Source organism: Rhinoraja longicauda, chromosome 10 (assembly GCF_053455715.1).
Source record: "Rhinoraja longicauda isolate Sanriku21f chromosome 10, sRhiLon1.1, whole genome shotgun sequence".
NCBI lineage: Eukaryota > Metazoa > Chordata > Chondrichthyes > Rajiformes > Arhynchobatidae > Rhinoraja > Rhinoraja longicauda.
Genome location: NC_135962.1, coordinates 44,444,182 through 44,458,787, shown reverse-complemented (window position 1 = coordinate 44,458,787; position 14,606 = coordinate 44,444,182). Strand labels below are relative to the sequence as shown.

At 41.7% G+C, this 14,606-nt stretch overlaps 1 protein-coding gene across 1 annotated transcript in view; it reads right to left on the bottom strand.

The window, feature by feature from the left end:
* The window catches only part of slc24a4b (solute carrier family 24 member 4b), a 223,289-nt gene that overhangs the window by 46,572 nt on the left and 162,111 nt on the right, over nucleotides 1-14,606 (bottom strand). Inside the window, exons 9-10 of the mRNA XM_078406780.1 lie at nucleotides 13,961-14,014; nucleotides 3,636-3,724 (exon numbers count right to left, since the gene is read on the bottom strand). Of these exons, the coding sequence (XP_078262906.1) occupies nucleotides 3,636-3,724; nucleotides 13,961-14,014 (143 nt within the window). The remainder of the gene's footprint in view (nucleotides 1-3,635; nucleotides 3,725-13,960; nucleotides 14,015-14,606) is intronic.

Below are 14,606 nucleotides of genomic sequence, written 5' to 3'. Positions count from 1 at the left end.
GTGGTGAAATTTTATATTTCTCAGACTGACAGCTCTGTTCACTAGCCAGCATCACATGCAAAGACGGCCATTGTGGTTAAGGTTAGAACATTTTAATCACTGTTCCTTTTCTGTTTCCATGTTGAATGCTTTTAGAACTGGAGAACAGAAACATAAAGACATTTGTTTTTTAAAGGGTTGGGTATGAATAATTCTGATGGCAGGCCAACAGAGAACACCACCATAAAGGTCTCTTCCACCAGTGAGATAATCTTAATCTCTACAGCCACAATAACCTACTCACATTAAATGAGTTTAAACAAAAGCAAATGGAGGACAAATGTTTAGGGCAAGGAGGGAAATTATATAGGGGATTTGAGGAGGAGCTATTTCTCCCACAGTGGAACACACTACCTGAGTGACAACAGAGGCAAATATTCAGGCACACACTTGAATCATTAAAGCACAGAAGGCTATGGACCACGTGATATTAAATAGATGAAGTACAGATAGGTAATTGATGGTTGGTATGGACATGATGGACCGAAAGGCCTATCTGTGCTGTGGTGTTCAATGACTATCACTAAATCCTCCTGTTTGATCCAAATCTCATTAGACCTTCCAGAACTCCCAAGTAGCTTGTGTGCACATCCTTTAAACTATACCATCTGTTCCTAGAAAGCACAAGGCTTAGAATTTCCCGGCACTTTGTGGCCTTCTGAAGTCTGAAATCTAATTTATGCAGCTTCACTCTGCAGTCATTCTAATTGCATGATTAACCTAAATAAATCCAAATGTGCAGCTTGATTGTTAATTGTTACATATTTGTTTGCTTCCGTGTATAATTTATAATTTGTTTATCTGTAATGATTAACTCCTAGGCATTTATAATAGTCGCAGCTTCATGCCTGTAAAGTTAATTAATAAGTTAAAATGATGGATAGAGCAGTAAACAAAACTAAACAAAAATGCATAAATTCACCTCTCATCTCATTGCTCTAGTTCAAGGGAACCAAGACATCAGGACAAGACATTTTACGTATTGCTCGTGTTAAGGTTAGTGAAGCTATATTATTAGCCCAGGCCATTGTTAATGCATTAAGAGTGATTACAGTTATTCGTTACTTACTGCAGAAAATATTGTTAATTAAGAACAGCATTTAAAAGACAAAGCAGTATTCAGAAAGTTGTTATGAAAGATATTAAGAACTGGGAAACACAATAAGGCTAAGCAGACAGACTTTGGACAATAGTTAGTGAGAGAGATGAAGAACAATTCATAGAAATGAACTGGTTCTCAGCAAAGTGAGCAGATGAACCACAGTTGAGGACAAACCATACTTAACTTTGGAAGATTGGGGAGTAATTTAAAATGGAAGCCGAATATTGCAAATTCTTTCATTTTTACATAGTTGTTACAAATGCTTTAAAGAGCAATACTCACAAGTCGTCTAAGTCTGTGAATTGAGTTCCATTTGAAAGTTTATGATGGCCATGCTTTCAATCTGTTCTTGAGTACTTTGAACATCATTGCTAAACGTTCGGCTATTAGTTGGAGTAATCTCCAGATGTGTGGAAAAGGAATCTGATGAAATCTTTTATGAGCTGGGGGTTAGGTAGAGGGTAGGGTTGAGGCAAGTAGGCACCAACCTAATGTGTTTCCAGTATTTAAATGTATTAACTTTCTTGGACAAAGGAATACATCCATGCTAAATGGCAGAATATATCAGGTAGAGGGATTTTGAAGTGCATCTTCACAAGTCCCTGAAGGTAGCAGGACAGGGGAATAAGTGGCTAAGAAGTCATCAAAGGTAGTTACCTTTATTGACTGAGGTACAGAATGCAAGAGTAGGAAGGACACACCGGACTGCACAAGACATTAGTTCACCCGCAGCAACACCACTGTGCATCGTTTTGGTTACCATACACTACAGAAAAGTATATGATAATACCAAAATGGTGCAGAGAAGATTTACAAGGATATTGTAGACTCAGAGAATTATATCAAGGATTAAGCTGGGTTGCATTCATGAAACAAACAAAACAGACAGGGAGTTTAATTGAGGTAAAGAAATTATGAGAGGCCCAGAGAGGTAAACAGTAGGTATCAGCTTAATTTAACAGAAAGATCATTGACCAGGGGCACATAAAAATGTTCCTGGGTGAGGGTTGGACAGGTACACGGTTAGGAAAGGTTTAGATGGATATAGGCCGAATATGGGTAAATCGTACAAGCTTCGATGGGGGCATCTTGATCAACATGGACAAGTTGGGCTGAAGGGCCTGTTTCCATGTGGTATGACTTCATGGCTCTCCGAGATTGATTGCCAGACTAATGGAAAGGCCATTCCTGGCTGACATGGACATGGTGGGCTGAATGACTTATTTGTTTGCCATTAATTTGATATAATTCCCAAACTATAATCAGTGGTTTTTTGTAAAATGTTATTTTGTTGGTATATTTGTGGAGGGAGGGAATTCTGGAGGGGGGAGGGTTGAAGGGGTGGAGAAATTGTCCCTCTTGCAGTGAATCGTCCCGCCTCACCTGTGGAACATCCAGCATCCTAGAAGGTGAAAGGTGGGTGAGACACAAAGATTTCCCCGAGATTCATGCTGGGTGACCGCATCTTGCGTGTACAGATCATGCTGTCAGTAGAGGAATGGGCAGGACAGCACTGGCAGCGGCGGAACCACTTTGTGACTGGCGCCCTCTCCCAGCAGGGCATCTTCCGCATGACAGAGCAGCAACTTTACAGCCTTCAGCTTCTCAACACAATCACTCCTAGGAACGCTACTGCTCCTGATTGTGAAAAAAAATGAAACATTAAGAATTTCGGTTCAATTTCTCGTTGTCACTGCGGCCCCAACAATTCTTTTTTGACAAAGATCCACTTTGAAAGAAGAAAATTAGCTTTCTCGCTGAATCCACTTGCAACAAAATGCAGAGGTGCACCCTATCAAAATTAGCGTGCAGAGAAGATTTACGAGGACGTTGCCAAGACTCGAGGGCCAGAGCTATAGGGCGAGGGTCAGCAGGCTAGGACTTTATTCCTTGGGGCACAGGAGGATGAGGGATAATCCTATAGAGATAATCTTATAGAGATATTTATAATCTTATAAATCATGAAAGGAATACATAGGGTAAGTGTACAGAGTCTTTTATCCAGCGTAAGGGGAATCACAAACCAGAGGGCATAAGCTTGTGAGAGGGGAAAGATTTAATAGGAACCCGAGGGGCAACTTTTTTTTACACAACCCACAACATATGGGTAAAAAAATGAGCTGCCGGTGGAGGCAGTTAAAGCAAGGACTATCACAACTTTAAAAAAAACATTTGGACAGGTAAATGGATAGGATAGACCTAGAGGGAGATGGTCCAAATGCAGGCAGGTGGGACATGTGTAGTTGGGGCACGTTTGTCGGTATGGCAAGTTAGGCCAGAGGGCCTGTTTCCATGCTGTACGGCCCTATGGCTCGATATTGAATAGCAGTTGACAAGAACACTCAGAGAACTGTTGGAGGCGTCACTCAATAATTGAACAAACGCCAAGTACTGATAAAAGGTTTTTACTGGCCATTGTCTGTCTGGTTAGCCTTACCTCTGGATAACAATGGGATTGATGGATCATCAAAACTATTGACATATTCAATATTACCATCCTCCAACTCATTGCCGATCACATTGCCATTTGCCACATCCTTCATCAGCTTGCTCACAAAGTAATTCTTCATCTGGGTATTGAACCTGTCAATAAATATCACATAACATAGCACGTCACATCATTTTTGCTGTTAGTTAAATTTGCAGGGAGGTTTATTGACAGAGATACAATAAGTATATATTGTATTTGTGATACAATCGTTTCCAGGTTAAAGCGCTCAGAACTAACACAATATTTGCATTGTCAATGTTATTTCAAACAAGTATTAAAAAAAAATCATTTTCTCCTTGTCAGTCACAGGAGATATACTATCGACTGACATTTATTATAAACCTACTGACTCCCACAGCTATCAAGACTACACGTCTTCCCACCCTGCTTCCTGTAAAGATTCTATCCCCCACTCCCAATTCCTCCGTCTACGCCGCATCTACACCCAGGATGAGGTTTTCCATACTAAGACATCTGAGATCTCCTAATTCTTTAGGTAACGGGGGTTTCCCTCTTCCATCATAGATGGAGCCTTCACTATCCCCCAGCTCCACTCTTGCTCCCCCTCCCCCCAGTCGCAACACGGACAGGTTCCCCCTGGTCCTCACCTTTCACCCCATCAGCCGTCGCATAGTGCACATAATCCTCCCACATTATTGCCACCTCCAAAGGGATTCTACCACTAGCCACATCTTCCCATCTCCACCCCTTCCCGCTTTCCGTAGAGACCATTCCCTCCGCAACTCCCTGGTCAACCCGTCCCTTCCCACCCAAACCACCACCTCCACAGATACTTTCCCCGGCAATCGCAGGAGATGCAACACCTGTCCCTATACCTCCCCCCTCGATTCCGTCCAAGGACCTTGACAGTCTTTTCAGGTGAGGCAGAGGTTCACTTGCACCTCCTCCAACCTCATCTACTGTATCCACTGTTCCAGGCGTGGACTCCTATATATTGGCGAGACCAAACGCACGATCGGCGATCGTTTCGCTGAACATCTCCGCTCAGTCCGCCTAATCCTACCTGATCTCACGGTTACTAAACACTTTAACTCTCCCTCCCATTCTCACACTGACCTTTTTGTCCTGGGCCTCCTCCATTGTAAGAGTGAGGCCCAGTGCAAATTCCTCCCACACTCCAAAGACGTACAGATTTGCAGGTTAATTGGCTTGGTAAATGTAAAAATTGTCCCTAGTGGGTGTAGGATGATGTTAATGTGCAGGGACCGCTGGTCGGCGCGGACCCGGTGGGCTGAAGGGCCTGTTTCCACGCTGTATCTCTAAACTAAACTCACCTCAAATTTCGCTTGGGCAGCTTTCAACCCAGCGGTATGAATATTGACTTTATCTAACTTCAAGTAGCTCTTGCTTTCCCTCTCTCTCCATCCCTACCCCATTTCCCACTTCTCCGACCAGTCTGACTGTCCTCGTTTACATTTTATCTCTGTTTGCTTTGTTGTCACCTTCTCCTAGCTAACAATAATCTATTCTACATTTTCCATGTTCGCCATCCCCTTTGTCTCATTTTCACACCTTACACTTCCTTATCTCTGTATCTCGCTCTCCCCTGACTCCGTGTGAAGAAGGGCCTCGACCGGAAACATCACCCTTTCCTTCCACCCAGAGATGCTGCCTGTCCCGCTGAATTACTCCAGCATTTCCATTCCCAGTCTGCACTTCAACTCCCCCTCCCATTCCCAGTCTGACCTTTCTGTCATGGGCCTCCTCCAGTGCCATAGTGAGGCCCACCTGAAATTGGAGGAACAGCACCTCATATTTCGCATGGGCAGCTTGCAGCCCAGTGGTATGAACATCGACTTCTCCAACTTTAGATAGTTCCTCTGTCCCTCTCTTCCCCTCCTCCTTCCCAGATCTCCCTCTATCTTCCTGCTTCCACCTATATCCTTCCTTTGTCCCACCGCCCTGACATCATTCTGAAGAAGGGTCTCGACCCGAAACGTCACCCATTCCTTCTCTCCTGAGATGCTGCCTGACCTGCTGAGTTACTCCAGCATTTTGTGAATAAATACCAGCATTTCATGTCTAGCTTCAGTTTAAACCAGTATCTGTAGTTCCTTGCTACGCAGCAGTTATTTCTCTTTTTGTTATGTTACAATAGAGCTCTGGTGGTTTGGGGAGATGCCCTTGTGGTTCAATTTAAAGTGCAGATTAAAATGATAGAATAGCTCATGGTGTTTGGCGACTGGGTTTGGAGCCAAGGGGATTTTAACTGCCCTTCTGCCTCGTTTCCACTGGTCCGTAATATCCCGCATACCTTCCATAACCTTTGGTCATCACTAGAAGCATCAACTATGTTAAATATAAGCTGGCATTTCTCCATCTCTGACAATAATATTATTTTATTCTTTATAATTGCATGATCTTGCACGAGCTTCTGCCCAATGCTTCTCACCGTCTGTAACCATCTTCCTCTGCATCAGAAGGCTGATGTCCATTAATAGACTTTGTTCCCCATGGAATGAACACCAATCAATTCTGTTATCGAGCAACTTTTACTCAACTTCGCTCTTAAAAAAAAACTAGTGCAAAACGACTTTATATTTTTCCTCCCCATTAGACTTATGTCTGCTCCAAATATTCAAGAAAACAATTTATATAATTGGCCATCTGCTGGCAATGGAACTGAGGTAATAAATACACCTAGGAACTTAAAAAATAATTTTCCCTGACATAACATTCTGGCAATTACTCATTATTTGTTTCAATGTTCTCACTTAATGGTCTTGAAACTGGAAAAAAAATCCCGATAGTGCAGTTCAATCACTCCCATCTCTTTTTGCAGGAGAAAGCAAGACAATGTCAGATGAAGTAAGCCACTCATGCTGTTCATCTGTCCAAAAGTCTGAAGTATTCCTAGCTTGACAATAATCGATCGAACGTTGGTTGAGGAAAGTTTATTTCACAGTGTGCTATGGTACAGGATGTTACTGTGATGACCTTTGGAGGAAAAGGTGATTCGATTTAATCCGGGCTTAAACAATTTTCCTTGATCTTGGAACCAATTTCCTCTCATGTCACCGACAGAATGAGCAAAACAAAATACATTTTCTTTCACATGTTCTACAAACATCTCTTGAACAAGGCGAACACTGAAATGTTACCCAATACCTGGGTATGTAATAGAACAGGGTGAGCTAAATAAACATGAGAGGCCATGCCAGATCATTGGGAATAAAGCAGTGAATGCCAACAAAATCTTGACATGAAATCTATTCATGACCTAGTTGAATATCATAAACACTGCAAATGCAATAGTATTTAGGCCTTTAATATACAGAGTGATGGCATTTCCCAGTAATGTGCTATAGATTAAATTTCCCTACTTTTTCCAAATGATATAAATGTAATTCTTCAGTCAATAATATAAATCGCATCGCCCCAGATACACAATATAAAAATATTGAGTGGGTATGATTGAAGCTACGTTATATTCTCAATTAGATTTTGTACTTCAAATCACTTCCAGCTATGATTATCCTTATAATGCATGCCACTTACTTTAAAAGTAAAAATAAAGAACAATTTGCACATTTCTGTGTGTGAGTGATTGAAATCTCTCACCCCATTCGCTCCCTTTCATATAAAATAAGAATATACAGTTTGAAAAAGACTATTTTGCTCCACCGACCATCCCAAGATGTTACAGCAGAACCTACAGCTCTTTTTATATATACCTCTCTGATTTTGAATCAAAATTTTCCCACTTAATATTATGAAGCTACCTTTATTGTTCTCATTCTATCTGCTCTCATTTCACTCCTGCCATCGGGAAGAAGGTATTGGAGCCTGAAAACTGTAATGTCCAGGTTCAGAAGCAGCTTCTTCCCAACAACCATCAGGTGATTAAACACTACAACCTCCAACTAAGTTCTGAACTACACAGATTTGGAGCCATTGTTTTTGCCTTTCCACTATTATTGCTTGTTTCTTACATACTGAACTTTTTTGTTGTTTACAGGCAATAGACAATAGGTGCAAGAGTAGACCATTCGGCTCTTCGAGCCAGCACCGCCATTCAATGTGATCATGGCTGATCATTCACAATCATTACCCCGTTCCTGCCCTCTCCCCATACCCCCTGACTCCACTATCATTAAGAGCTTTATCTAACTCTCTCTTGAAAGCATCCAGAGAATTGGTCTCGACTGCCTTCTGAGACAGAGAATTCCACAGATTTACAACTCTCTGAGTGAAAAAGTTTTTATAATGGTGTTTACTGAGTACTATGTTTACATATCTGTTGTGCTTCTGCAAGTCAGAATTTCATATTCCACTTTGTGAAGTATGACAATAAAACGCTCTTGTCTTGACAAAGAAATGAGACGAGGTGACCATTTTGATGGGATCCTCCTATAGACCAAATAGTCAGCGGAAATTAGAGGAGCAAATATATGAGGAGATAATGAATGAATGAATGAATGAATGAATGAATGAATAAGTTTATTGGCCAAGTATGCAGATACAAGGAATGTGTCTTGGTGCTCCACTCACAAATGACAACACAAACATACAGTTAACAATTAAGAATAAAGCATAACCACATCAAAACAATAAGGATACAACATTACAGTCTAAACATGTGGGTGAAAATAAACCAGAGTAAAAAAGACACCACAGACTTTGGTTATTGAGTAGAACTATCAATCGTGGGGAAAAAAGCTTTTTTTATGTCTGGCTGTGGCTGCTTTGACAGTCCGGAGTCGCCTTCCAGAGGGAAGTGCTTCGAAGAGTTTGTGGCCAGGGTGAGAGGGGTCAGAGATGATCTTGCCCGCTCGCTTCCTGGCCCTTGCAGTGCACAGTTCGTCAATGGGGGGAAGGTTGTAGTCAACAACCTTCTCAGATGTGCTCAGCAGATTGTAATAGTAGGTGATTTTAATTACCCTAATATTGACTAGGACAGCCATGGTGCTAAAGGATTAGATGGGAAAGAATGTGTTGAGTGTATCCAGGAATTTATTTTCAAGCAATATGTACAGCGAGGGGCACCATTCTGCTTCCTCATGGGAAATGACACTGAGTAAGTGATGGAAGTGTCCATGGCGGAGCACTTTGTGACCAGCAACCATAATTCTATCAGTTTTAAAATAGTTATGGAAAATGAAAGGAGTGGTCCACAAGCCAAAGTCTTAAATTGGGGGGGGGGGGGGGTCGCTAATTTTAGACAGGAACTTGCAATTTGGGAGAGGCTGTTAGTTGGTGAAGGGTTCTCCGGGAAGTAGGAGACTTTTAGGGCGGCACGGTAGTAGAACCTTAGAGTTGCTGCCTTACAGTGCCAGAGATCCGTGTTCGATCCTGATTACGGGTGCTTGTCTGCATGGAGTTTGTATGTTCTCCCCGTGACAATAAACTAAACTGAACACGTGAGGCTACTAAACAAGATGAGAGCCGATGGTATTAGAGGGAAGATGCAGGGATGGATTGAAGGTTGGCTGGATGGCAGAAGGCAAAGAGTGTAATAAAGGTGAAGAGTGGGGGGAGATTAATATTTAACAAAATCCACCATGTCAGTTCCTGAATTCTCACCATCTGAATTTCTTAATGACCAGAGAAATGTGACCCTGGGTGTCACCGATTGACCTTATGCAAAAATAGGAAATAATGTCCAGACTTCTGTTTCACTATAGACGCTTTTATTCCCCCTGTGATCATCTGCTGGTGTTGAATATTCTCCATGGATGTTTTGACTCAAAGCTCAGCACTCTGCTTCCACAACAAATTGCTTTAAAATCAGCTGGCATAAATACCGCAACAAATATTTTTCAATTGGGGGCAGAAACAGCTGTAATGTGTTTGGAAAGTCCTGTGGGGGGGAAAAAAGGTAGAAGAATGCAAAATAAAAAATTGGCATTCAAAGAAAAGACAACTTCTGTACTGGTTATTCATGGGAAAACATAACCTGCTGATTATTTTTTTTGTTGGTTTATTTGAGTGGGTTGAAGAGATCAGGTGGCACAGTGCCATAGCTGGGAGAGCTGCTGCCTCACAGTGCCACAGGCCCGGGTTCAATCCTGACCTCTGGTGGCGTCTGTGTGGAGTTTGCACGTTCTCCCTGTGACCACGTGGGTGCCCTCTGGGTGCTCCAGTTTCGTCCCACTTCCCAAGGACGTGCAGCTTTGCACATTAATTACCCTCTGTAAATTGCCGCTAGTGTGTAGGGAGTGGATGCGAAAGTGGGATAACATAGAACTAGTCGATGGTCAGTGTGGACTCGGTGGGCTGAAGGGCCTGTTTCCATGCTGCATCTCTAAAGCAAACTAATCTCTAAACTCCATTGACATAGTGTGTAGGAAGGAACTGCAGATGCTGGTTTAAAACCAAAGATAGACACGTAAAACTGGAGTGACTCTGCGGGTCAGTCAGCATCTCTGGAGAAAAGGATTAGGTAGCGTTCAGATCTGAAGAAGGGTCTCGGCCCAAAACGTCACCTATTCCTTTTCACTAGGGATGCTGCCTGACCCGCTGAGTTACTCCAGCTTTTTGTGTCCATCTGTAGACACATTGATGGATTAGCACCTGGAAAAATGAGACTTTAGTTTAAGATTCAGAACAATATATTTTTCCACAGCCTTCCCTGAAGCACAAGATTGTCAGTTTCAGAAGTGATGTCTGAGACAAGAACTGACTTGAGTGGGAGTTCCCTCCAGCATTGATTAAAGGCTCCTGTGAAGTACCGATGATATATTTTGTATCACAGTAGAGAATGTGCAGAAAGGGAATGGTTCATTCTAACTAGCTTAAACTGGAGTCAGAATTCCTTAAGGATCTTCTCCCATTCTAATTATCTTTTCATACCCTATCTTTTTGGCCTTCTTCTTATGCATATATTAATCATCCAGATGGCAGTGAGCACATACTCACACTTCTCTCTTGGCAATGAAATCCATCCTAAATTTTTTATTTGACTTTTAAGTGACTTTCACATAAATATACAAAATGTATGCATGTGGTAGTCAGATTTACTTTTCTCTCCACTTGCTCTGGAATTAACACCACTTCTGCACGTTGATTATGTTCCAGTGTATCACTGGATATGTTAAATCATTGGACTTGTTATCCAGAGTTTAGCAAATAATCCAAAAAGATATTCAAATCCACACTTGGCAACTGGAGAATTTAAATTCAATCAGATGATGAAATGAAGAGGAGACACAAGAAACTGCAGATGCTGGAATCTGAAGAAAAACACAAAGTGCTGGAGGAATTCACAGGGTCAGGTAGCATTTGTGGAGGTAATGGATGAATGACGTTCTGAAGAAGGGTATTGTAGTGGAGTATCATCCATCAGTTGATTAAATACGTTTAGAAAGAAAAAATACACTTGCAGCAATGGTAACCATAAAAAGCAGCAGACTTTTGTAAAACGCCATCTACTCACTCATGCGGTTTAAGGAAGGGAATTTGCTGCCTTTGTCAGGTCTGGCTCATATATGACCCATATGATTGAGCCATGATTGAATGGCGGAGTAGACTCGATGGGTTGAATGGCCTGATTCCACTCCTATAACTTGTGAATCATAAGTCATAAGTGATAGGAGTAGAATTAAGACCCAGGTCCACTCCGCCAGTCAATCATGGTTGATCTATCTCTCTCTCTCCTAACCCCATTCTCCTGCCTTCTCCCCATAACCTCTGACACCTGTACTAATCAAGAATCTATCTATCTCTGCCTTAAAAATATCCACTGATACCACCGCGAATCCCATGTAATCTTGGTTTATTGTATTGCATTGCTGTTGTTTATTGTGCAGTATTATTGTTATTATTGCACAGTTATTATTATGTGACTACTAATAGTATTTATTATTATTATTGTGTGGGATTTTGGTTAGTCTGTAGCGTAACTGTCTCCTGGAGGACAGGTGGAGACTGCATGTTGAGTTACCTGCTACTGTGATTGCCAGTAATTAAAGACAAGTAAAGAAACTAACTGTAGCCCAATAATTCCCCACAGCCCAGAGTGGCTGAAGTAATTCAATGGCAGAAATCGAGGGTTACACCTATGACAATGTAGTTACCTATCATCTGAAGTGGTCTCATAAAGCACTCAGTTCAAGAATAATTAGGGATGGCTCGTAACTGTTGGCCTAGCCAGCAACCCCATGTTATTGAATCCCTTCCACATCAGGACTTTCTTGGCCTTCTCTATGAATGGAAGGGAACCTGCCCTTTATTGATAAATATACAGTAAATCTCTTAATTCCTTGTGAAACTTTTCTGCATTTTGGTCAGTGCTGCAATAGCCTTTCTATAGGCTAAACTGATCCTCAGCCTAATATCAGACTCTAAATACATAACAATATTTATGTTCAGTTGAATAAGATGGTCTGATGCAAAAAGCTGGAGTAACTCAGCGAGTCAGACAGCACCTCTGGAGAAAAGGAATAGGTGACGTTTCGGGTCAAGACCCTTCTTCAGACTTGATCTGAAGAAGGTTCTCGACCCGAAATGTCCCCTATTACCTGATCTGAAAACGGGTCTCGACTCGAAGCATCACCTATTCCTTTTCTCCAGAGATGCTGCCTGACCCACTGAGTTACCCCAGCTTTTTGTATCTATCTTTGGTTTAAACCACCATCTGCATTTCCTTCCTACACAAGATGGACTGATGAATTGCTACCGGCTGCTTTACATTTCTGTACAAAGTCAGAATGTCATCTTCAAATCCAACATCACAGAGTTATATAGAGACATATAGAGACCCCGGCAAGGAAACGGACCACCCATTAATACTAATCATACATTATTCCATTACTTCCATTCTCCCCACATTCTCAGCAACTCCTCCCAGACGCTACCATTCACATATACACGAGATGCAACTTATGCCAATTAACCTACCAATGCACACATTTTTAAGGTGAGGGAGGCACCCGGAGAAACAAGAAGAAACTCCTGTGGTCATAAGAAGAATGTGCAAAACTCCATATAGACAGTACCCGAGGTCAGGATTACACACAAATCCTCATCACTGCAAAGTAGTGGCTCTACTAGCTGCACCGCTGTTCTGTGCTAAAGGACATTAAATCAATGCATTATGGAAATTAAATATTATATCCTTATTTTCTCTTTGCCTCTATTCTCTCTTTTGACTCATTAAGCATTCTGCACTAATAATGATCTGGTCCACTCTGGTGTTATAGTTGCTCCACCATTGATGGCTGTGACTTCAAATGCTAGGCCCCTCAGTTCTAGAATTTCCTCCTGAAACTTTTCAGCTTTGCTACACTTCCTTAAGATGCTACTTAAAACCGGTTCTTCAACCAAGCTTTCGATGAGCTGTCTTAAAGTAATCTTAGATGGCATGATGTCAGTTTTGTTTGAAAACCTCCTGCAAACTGTGTTGGGAAACTTCACTGCTTTAAGGATGCTAATTGCATTCATGTTTTTCGTTGTAGTTTTAGAGATGCAGCGTGGAAACAGTTCTGTCAGCACACCGTCCACACTGACCAGCAATCACCTGTACACCAGGTTAATCCTACGCACTACAGACAATTTACAGAAGCCAATTAACCTACAAGTCTGTCATGTGGGAAGAAGCCAAGAACCCAGAGGAAACCCATGTGATCACAGGGAGAATGTACAAACTCCACATACGGACTGCACCCGTAGTCAGGATTAAACCTGGATCCATAGCGCTGTAAGGCAGCAACTTTACCTCTGCGCCACTGTGCTGCAGTGTGTTGATTTTGCGCTTTCTCACCTGTGCAAACAAACCCAAGTGCCTCGACATTATGCCCTGCACACTGCATTAGCCTATCAACTTGTATTGCTAGTTTAACTAAGTGAAGTGGTTTATCCAGACGGTTTGATGTGAAACCCATCCAAAGTAAGTCCAAGGTATCGCCTGAATCATTAACATCAGCATATATGCTGTAAAAATTGTTGAATTTTCCTTTTACATATCTTTTTTTTCTTAGACTTGGTGATGCTTAACTAGTTTACATTTAACAATGGTTGTGCTGTAGAGAGCCACAAATGCTAGAGTAACTCAGCAGGTCAATGATTGTGCTGTAGATAGACACAAATGCTAGAGTAACTCAGCAGGTCAATGGTTGTGCTGTAGATAGACACAAATGCTAGAGTAACTCAGCAGGTCAATGATTGTGCTGTTCTTTGTACAAAGATTGGGACTGTTACTAAATGTTTTTAACGTGCCTGTAATGAGCTGGGAAAGAAAGCATTGAATATTCCTTGTTCAGAGTGGTGTAGAGAGAAAAGAATAAATTCTATGTTAAACTATTCCATAAACATCATCCCATTTTACGCAATTATGCACAGTTAACAAAACAAATAATTAGAGCACTTACTTCATCACAAGTATATAGCCTGCATACATCAGGATCAGGATAAGGCCTTCCCACCTCAAAGAAATAAACAGAACATCAATGGTTATAAATGAAACAGGAAAGTAGATTCAGTTAAAGCACCTTGGAAGCAATTATCCTGGAAATGTGTATGGGAATGACCAGTTATAATAACTGCACTTTGTACCTTACATTCTTACTCTGAGCCTGAGGATATCAATGTCATGAGCACTCGAAATGCTGACAACCTTTTCCCAGTTGTGAAAGCAAAGAGATGAACTATTCAAGGGCATCTTAAAATGTAGACAGCAAGCAACTGCAGATGCTGGAATCTTGCATAGAACACAAAGTGCTGGGGGAACTCAGTGAGTCATAAGCTAGGGTACTGTCCCATTCACCTCTACCCCTAAACAAATCGTTTCAAAACAAAGTTTTTCAAAACAAAGCTTTTCACGGTACCTCGGTACATGTGACAACAATAAACCTAAACCCAGCCAGGAAGCATCTCTGGAGGACCTGAATAGGCAATGTTTTGGGTTCAGACCCTTCTTCAGACTCTCCATGTCCTCCAGAGATTCTGCCTGAACCACTGAGTTACTCCAGAACTCTGTTCTATTGAAGGGCACAGGTGATATTGCACTGTTACAAA